The 9,038-nt window shown below is 46.9% G+C and overlaps 1 protein-coding gene across 1 annotated transcript; it reads right to left on the reverse strand.

The window, feature by feature from the left end:
- Window positions 1-562: 562 nt before the first annotated feature.
- Window positions 563-8,822, reverse strand: APOL5 (apolipoprotein L5). Its single transcript, XM_045555137.1, is given in 6 exon segments — window positions 563-601; window positions 603-1,504; window positions 1,507-1,552; window positions 7,998-8,262; window positions 8,380-8,554; window positions 8,792-8,822. Coding segments are annotated over 6 exon segments (1,458 nt in total).
- Window positions 8,823-9,038: the final 216 nt, after the last annotated feature.

The following is a 9,038-nucleotide window of genomic DNA, read 5'->3' on the forward strand; positions in this document are numbered from 1 at the left end:
ATATGGTTGCTTCAGAACCATCATGGCGATTTTAAGGGTGGAGAAATTTTAGAACCACAATGATATTATAATTAGCCAAAGTTCATGTAAGGTGATCTAGAGAGCTGACAAGCTGGTTGGAGCTGGTCCTTGTCTATGGTTATCGACCCCCACCTTAGTTAGACTTTACACCTGTGCCTGCTCTGCAAGCCCCCGCATCGGTCCCAGCCGTGTCTCCTAGTCTCTTGCTCTGACACTACTAGGTGCTGGGGATACTGGGATGGACCAGAGGGACACACCCCTACCCTGCTGGGGCACACAGGCCCCAGGAGAGGCAGACAGTGAGCACCCACACAAAGGTGGGATTCCAAAAATTTGTGGTCAGCACTTTGAGAGAAGAGACCAGAATACTGAGAAGAACAGGAGGGACCTAAAGTCAAGGGTGTAGGGCAAGCCCTCTCTCTGAAGAAAGGACAGGTATAACTAAGTATTTATTTATGTATTTGTTTACCAATCCCCCTCCCGCCGTGGTAAGCCCGATGGAGACCAAGACCAGCTCTGCATCATTCACGCCCCTGCTACCTTATGGGTCCGTAACACGGGCTGCTCTAACAGCCCTGCTGGGAACCCGCGGGCGGGGTCTGGCTCGCCTTCTGCTGCAGGTCCTGGTAGCGCTCGGTGAGCTGCCGCAGCTCCTGCTCCTGCTCCTTGGCAAGTGTCCTCAGTTCCTTGGCTGTCTCTGCCCTCGCCCCCTCCTCCAGGTGCTTCCAGTTCTGCAGAAGTTTGCCCACATCTTGCATAAGAAAGAGGCCAGCCCCAGCAGCACCCATCCCCTGGGCACCCTTGGTCACCGCCAGAGTTGCGTCTACAAAGATTGCCTGCACCTCTCTAGGCTTCCAGAAAGAGATGTTGTGTGTGGCCACAAAATTCTTGACCATAGCCATGAAGCCAAGGTTAGCTTTGGCCATCTGGTGGGCACGAAGACTCTTGATGATGCTTATGCACTTAGCAACACACTGTCCAGCAGCCTCACCTTCAGGCAACTTTATTCCTTCAAAAGCCTCATGCTCCGACATCATCATAGTAGTCACCAGTCTGCTAGCTTTGTCTCTTGCTGCTGAATTGCTTCTATTTTCTAAGGCATTTGTCAAAACCTTGGTGATGGCAGCTGCCGCCCCCAACCCCACCCCAGCTGCTGAGAGCACGAGACTCCCTCCTACTGTCACAGGTGCCAGGGCGAAACCCAGGATGCTCATGACTCCAGAAACAGCCCCCGAAGAGCTGGCCACCAGGTTGGCCTTGGTGAGCTTCTTGTGGGTCATATCAGCTTGGTCTGCAATGGTGTTAAGTTCTCGCATATTCTTTTCCAGCTGATACTTCTTCAAGGGAAAGTAGGACAGAAACCGTTTTTCCTCTTCTGACAGATTTCCGGATGGCATGGACTCACTCTCACGCCGCATCAACTCTTCCAACAGGACGTGGTGCAGCATGCTAGCCTCTTCACTATAAACAACCCACAGCAAATGTTAGTTTTCCAACTCTGGCAAAGGTTCACCAGTGAGGATAACAACACCTAGGTAATCTGAGTTCTCAAATGTACGCAGGGCAGGGCCCTGGGAATCAAGGTACAACGTGGGAAGCAGACACAGACGTAGACAGAAGGTCCACTCCGGTCTGGAGCCCTGGGTGGCCCTGTGTTTATAGCGGAGCAGGGTTCGAGCTACCCCTGTGCAGGCCTAGATGGGTTTGCTGGTCCCTCATCCACAGACAGCTGTCTCCTAAATGTGTGTGGATGCTGATGGGACGACATAACTTAAAAGCATTACTGACTTCTGTCACCAAGTCTTTTCCTGATAGATACATACATGATGCACATGTTTAATTTATACATATCTGACCAGGGAGTGATTCTATTAAGGAAAACAAGAGTACTAAGAGAGTATGGAGGTGATGCCTTGATTTTCTTTCTTTCTTTCTTTTTTTTATGTTAAAAAAGGATCTACCTGGAAATTGTGGTTGTTCCTGGGGAGGGGACCTGGGGTGCTGGGAAACAGGGTTTGGGGGAGACTTAGTTTTTACTGTTTGCCCATATGTTCCTTTTAAGTTTTATATCATGTGCATGTATGATAATTATTCAGAAAATAGTAAGTCAATATTTCCAAAGCAAAAGTGGAAGGACTTCCAATAACCAAATATCGCCCCTCCCATGGGAGAGGGCTCGTTGTCATTCAGTTTGACAGTATTGTGTATTTTGAAAACTGAAAGTCAATTTTTAACAGATGTGGGGTCATACTTAGAAACAGTGGGATCTGCTCTGTTCATTTGCTAACAGGCAAGTAAAAGTGACGAGTTGTTTTCCGCTGCCCTGGCCCCCAGGTTGCAAGTTTCATAACCTGGGCATGCCCACGTGAACCAAGCAAGCCACCATGGGCAGAACCTGAGTGCTCAGACCAAGGAAGTGGCGGCCAAATTAAGAAGTAGGCGCTGGGCAGCATGAGCCATGATCCAGCCAGGTCGAGCCCTGGCCTCGCCCCATGGCAAGATCTAGTCGGGTCCTGCCTCTCGGCATTACCTCAAGGCAACGTCCAATCAGACCACACTTCTTTACACTCTGCCTGTAAAACCTGCCCCAGCCCGGGCTCAGGGAGACAGATGTGAGCCAGACTCCTGGCTCCTTGCTCAGCATCCTTGCAATACACTTTTCTCTCTCTGAAAAGCCAGGGCTTTGGTGTTCGGCTTCCTGTTGCAGACAGGCAAATGGACCCTGTTCAGCTTGGCAGCACTATCCCAGGCTTAATGGGAGCGGTGTGGGGGACTCTGGAGAGGGAAATGGAAGAAAGAAGAGTGGGGGATGCTGGGGACACAGGTGAGCAGAATCACTGCGCCTGTGCCTGCGAGGGCAGGCCCGTTTGCATGACATATGGAGATGTTGTCATCAAGGAGCTTGGCTGCCGTCAACCAAGGGAGCACCGCCCTCATGTTGCAGAACCTTCCGGACGCTGGGAGGAGGTCGGCACAGCCTAGGTTGGGCAGCTGAATCTACTGTGAGTCTGCTGTGGAGCTGGGCTCCAGAGCAGGCGAACCCCAGGAGTCTGGGTCTCGGGGCAAGGCCTGGACAGTCTCAGGGCTTGGGAAACGGTGGAGAAAGGTCAGGGAAGGAGCATTGCTGACCTGGGGGAAAAGGAGCAGAACCTGCCTCTAGGATTCTATCGCCCAGTAGGCCACGTGTCTGGGCTCCTGTCAACCTGCTTACCAAAGGTGTTCAGTTTTTTTACTAAAAGATTGTTTTTATGAGGATGTGTAAATTTCCCCCCCTTTTTGCACATCTCCACTTGCAAGTGGAGGCAGCTGGGATGGCACGAGCAACTCTCCAGCCAACTTTGTTGGAACATGTGTACGTTTCATACGATGAAGGTGGCTAAAGCACAGCAACAATTTTGGATATTAGCAATCACATTTCATTCCTTCATTCAGAAGTTTACTGAGTGCCGGGTCTGTGCCAGACACTGCTCTAGAGGCCAGGATGACGGCTGTGAGCACAGCGTTCCGGCGACGTCCCCCAGGCCTCACTCTCCCAATTACCTTTCCAAATCAGATTTCTCCATAATCTTCTCCCAAGCCTGCGGGTGACAGAGGAGCCAGAACATTTCTTCTCTGGTCATCTCGGCCCAAAAAGGTTGAGCAATGCTCTGGTGGAGTAGGCTGTCTAATTATAATATTTGGGAATTAAAAAAAAAAAAGCAAGGTTAAAATTCATCAAAAATCTTAATGTCTCAAAAAATTCACATCATTTTTGTTTAATGATTTTCACCAAACAAACCATGGCAATACCCCATGTTGACCAGGATGTGGTAAAACTGGTGATCTCTTAGGCTTCGGTGGCTCTTACATTTACAGTATACTTGTAATTGTGTGTCCTACTTTTCAAATGTAGTATTATACAAGTATTGTCCAGATTATTGTATAGCTGTCATAACTATTATTTCTATTTTATATTATTATTTTTGATCGCTCTATGCTACTTCCTTAAGAAGAGATATACCACCATGTTTATAGAAACACTCCCCCTGCCAGGTGCAGTGGCTCACGCCTATAATCCCCACCCTTTGGGAGGCTGAGGTAGGAGAATCCCTCGAGCACAGAAGTCCAAATGGGAAACACAAGAGACCCTGTCTCTAAAAAAAAAAAAAAAAAAAAAAAAAAAAAAATCCCTTTTTGTGGCACGCTGGGGTCTTAATGCTCTTGTCATCATATGCGATCTTTGTGTGATGTCACTGCCTTGTCCCGTGTGCTGCCTCCAGTCTGACCAGTGGTGGAACCAATGATTGGCCCCTGTGTCCCCCCAACCCCTACCCCATCCCTGCTTTGCTTCACGCAGGGGCCGGGGGAATTGGTTACACTGTTGGTTACGCTTTAGAAAGGCAGTTGTTTGCTGCCACCGTATTTGCAAGTGTGGGCAGTTGAGAAGGTCTCAGGCTACATCCCCGAATGAAAGGCACAGATCTGCCATATTTCTCCCCAGCAATGGGGGAGGGCTTCCCCGTAATTCAAGGTTTCCATTTTCTTTTCAATAAGATTTGTTGCTTCTTTAAATTTCTTGATAATATTTATTTCCTTGGTATCCTAAATTGTTTTGAGGGTATCATGAATAGTATCTTTTAATGTAATGTTTTCTAACTTGTTTTGTTACTCCGTAGAAATATTATTCATTTCTAATACTCCTCTTGTGCTTGGCTAAAATTTTATTAATGTAATAGTTATTGAATGAACCATTCATGAATCAATAATGCTGGTTTTTTTTTCCTGATTGTTTTCAATACTTATTTTTCTTATTTTGGTTCCATGCCTTATTGAGTTAGCTTGGATTCTGAAATGATTTTATATTATGAAATTGACTCTGATATTTCACTGTTGGCAGTTGGTTTACAAAAGTCACTCTTCATCATGGTAAGGCCGTATGTTTTATTTCTACACTTAAGTATTTTTATTAGGATTAAGTGCTGAATTTCCAGACTCTAATGAGATGATTATACTTTTCCTTTCTTGTTTATTCCATGCGTATAGTGTATTATGTGCATAAATTTCCATATATTGAATTATCCTTGCATTCCATGAAAACACCAACTTGGTCATTGCTGGTTTTTGAATCAGTATGTTATAGATTTTTATTCTCTAGTATTTTATTCAAAATGTTCATCTTAGAGTAATAAATGATATTGAGCTATAATTTTCTTTCCTTGTGATCAAGGTTTATTATTAGTGTTAATATTTGCTTCATAGAACATACTCAATAACATTGTGTTTTTCTATTTCTGGGACAGTTTATATGACATGAGAACTGCTTGTTTTCTGAAAGCTTAAAAGAACGTACCAGGTAATACCCTGGAACTGAGAAATGGCAAATTTCCTTGTTTGCCACATGGAATGCTTTTGATTTTTTTTAAATTTACGTTTCTAATGTGCTTAGTAAATGCGACTCCGTTTCTCTTCCCCGTGCTGGAAACCTGTCTCTGCCACCCCTCCTCCAGTGTATTCTTTTTTGAAGAGACTTAAGAAGCCAGAGCAAAGTCCTTGATCTTACAAGCTGCACTTGGTTCTCATTGTCTATAGACAGTTATTTCTTATGTTTTTTGGACAGGTGTTTCATACAAGATGTACGATGGCCAATGAACATAGCACAAGATATTTAACATCATTAGTAGCCCCTAAATGCAAATTTAGTCCGTGGTCAGATACCATTTCATTGATCAGTCTGGCAAAAGTAAAAAGAGTGACAGCATCCGGTGTTGGCGGAAAGAGATAGAAGAATGCACTCACGGACACTTGGTTGGAGCACAAAATGATAAAACTTTTGGAAGGATGATTTGGACTCTCTCTCAACATAAAAAGTACCCAGGCCTGAAACTCAGCATCTCACCTCAAGAAATTCATCCTGCACAAGTACAATACAATGGCAGGTACACAGAGAAATGTGTGAGGATGTCCAAGGGTATAAAAGAAGGGCAACCATCTGAAACACCCATGCCGGGGGACTGTTTACAGACCAACACAAAATAAATGCTTACAGACATGGGGAGGGATGAGGCAAATCTGTATGGAACTGACTTGGAAAGAGGTCCAGGATATATTAAGCAAAAGAAAAAAAGTTGAAGAATGTTCTCAATTTTTTTTTTTTTTTTTTTTTTTTTTGAGACAGGGTCTCACTTTGTTGCCCTGGCTAGAGTGCAGTGGCGTCATCACAGCTCACTGCATCCTCCAACTCCCGGGCTCAAGTGATCCTCCCGCCTCAGCCTCCTGAGTGGCTGGGACTACAGTGCACCATCACACCCAGCTAATTTTTCTGCCCAGGCTGATCTCCAAGTCCTGGCCTCAAGCAATCCTTTCATCTCGGCCTCCCAAAGTGCTAGGATTACAGGTATGAGCCACCATGCCCAGCCTCAATTTTTAAAAACTATTATATATATGATGTAGGACTAGGGGAAAATTCTGGAAGGAGAAACACCAAATGGTGAGCAGGCCTGGCTCGGGGGAGGGAAGCTTGGAGGCTGGGGGGACGGAAAACTTACAATTTTCACTCATCTTTCTTTTGATAGATGATCTATTGATTTGTTACAAAAACCATGTGTTACTTTTATCATAAAAACCAACAAAATAAAAGCAATTTAATGGGGAGATGTCTATTATTCATTCCTTTTCGTTATGAAGTTTCCAGCTTGTATAGTAGTGCATTTAGTGCATAAAATGCTGCCAAGCACATAGCAAGACAAGCAGATGTCTGATAAATTAGTATTGTTAAATATTACTATTGTCCTCTTTTTGTTGTCTCCATGCAATAAGTTTTTCTAACTTATTTTAGCCTTTTGTGTCATATTTATTTCAGTATATCTCTTGTATCTAGAAAGTTATTCAACTCTGATTTTTACCCAGTTTGATACTCCTATTAGTGTTGTGTATACTCATATTAATTATTATTATTGTCATAATTGTTCGACTCTGTGACATTATTTTAGAAATTCTGCTTTTTGTATCTTTGCTCTCTTTCTATATCCTACATGGACAGGTACAGTGAAGAGGTTTCTGTAAGGCTGGTGGCGGGCTACTCTCCCCTCCCTAATGAAAAAGAAAAAGCTCCTCCTATTCCTCAAATACCTGTCCTAAAACTGTAACAAAGAAATTCTTCACTCTTCCCACTGAAACCTTCCCTCCGGAAAAACTCCCATCCCCCAGCCCTAAAAAACTATATAAACCCACCCAGACTTCTGGGCGAGGCGACTTCCCTGGGCTCTCTCTCTCTCTCTCTCTCTGCCCGTGAACCTCGCCCGGCAGCGCCCCAATAAACCCTCGTTGCTTACCCCTTTCAACTCTGCTCGTCTTTCTTTCTCTGGTGCTGGCCTACCCCAAAACCTTAGAGTTTCAGCCGATACAGTGAGTGGCTGGTAAGTGGCTGCCTAGAATTTGCCTTGACGGTAGAGATGTGTCTTACCTCTGCTTTCCTACCTACTCTGGGCCTGGGAAATGACAAATACTAGCGACACATTAGAATAAGCTCTTGTAGTTCATGATACTAAGTTTTTTACATTTAAAATCCGGATCAACTCTCTCCCCTGTCCTGGCTTAGAATAGATCTTGGGGAGGTGACTCTACCTGACTTTATTTCGGGAGCAGGGAGAAGGGAGTGAGCTGGGCTGGCCGGGCACGGCAGGAGCAGAGGACGGTCCAAGGTGGGAGTGGGAGCCCACCCTGGACAGCGCCTGGGTCTCCACGAAACGGGCTCGTGGTTTCCTTCCAGTTAGTTCATCCTCTATGGGACTTGTGTGATTTATACGTGGGAGTAGAGGTAAAATAGAACCCTGACTTATGTTTTATCACCCACATAGCTGTTCCAGGAATCATATGTTTCATATTCCCACATGTTTCTGATAGTTTAAAAATGCATCTCCTGCTGGGAGGACTCCGAATATCCCCCGGGGTGAAGGAGGAGCCGCCCTTCTCCCCTGGCTGTGCCTCGTGTCTCCCACAGAGGGCGTCGTGCTCCTCTGGTTGGTGTCCCGGCACCGGCAGGGCCCCATGTGGTGGAGGCTGGGGTCACTCTGTGCAAGGATCACACACGTATGTGTGGAACCACCCCGTCCTCTGCGGCCTCTCTGCATGCAGAAGAGGGGTGCGCTGGCCCGAGCCCGTTTATCTGCTTTCCTGTCTCTTCCCGGTCGGGGACTCTCAGCCATCTGCTGGAGGACAGAGTGGCCCTGAGGTTGGGGTTTGGGTTTAGAGTCTCCCTGGGACCTAAACCACGGAATTAAGTCCATTTTGCCGGAGAGCTCTGCTCTGGGGACTCAAGCCCACGCCCGGATGGTAAGATGGGTGTCCTTTCCCGTTGCCATTGTTTGCCACTGCTCTTACGCTGATATCTCCTGCAGGGGCACGGCATGACCAAGGACAAATGTAGGCACTTGTGGGGGTCCTGACCACACAGCCAGATAACGACACCCAGACTGACCACAAAACCGGACCAGCTGAGAGTTGCAGGGGCCGGAGCGGGTAGCACAGATACCGTACTCTGGTTCGAACATGTGTCCTGATGTGGGTTCATAAAACACAGTCACTGTAGGGCCCAGGATGACAGGCCACTGACTGCGGGGGGCGTGTGCGCAGACCCTCCGGGGAGATAGGGCAGGATGGGACTTCAGATGCTCACCCTCAGGAGGAACTGTGACCGCCCACACTCGGGGCCCCAAGTCACGCCGGCCCCCCCACTGCAGGTGGAGACCTTGTGCTGGAGTCAAAGGAATTCACTGAGCACCGGGAGGGTTACCTGGGTGAATTTCAGTCGGTGCTGCAGTCATGGTGTCTCTGAGGACCCCTTGGTGCTTCTCTCTCTGCAGGTGACAATGAGTCCTGGGCCGGAAGAGATGCAGCTTCACCCTCATAAAGAAGGAAACAGACCCCACAGACATTCAGAGAAGCAGTGTGTGGCTGGTGCGTCATGTGGAGCTGAGGCCTGGCGACCCAGGGCTGGGAATTCTTAAACAGATGACAGGCGGGAGAGACAGCGAGCTTAC

This window comes from Lemur catta, chromosome 6, assembly GCF_020740605.2.
Source record: "Lemur catta isolate mLemCat1 chromosome 6, mLemCat1.pri, whole genome shotgun sequence".
In the NCBI taxonomy this organism is placed as follows: domain Eukaryota; kingdom Metazoa; phylum Chordata; class Mammalia; order Primates; family Lemuridae; genus Lemur; species Lemur catta.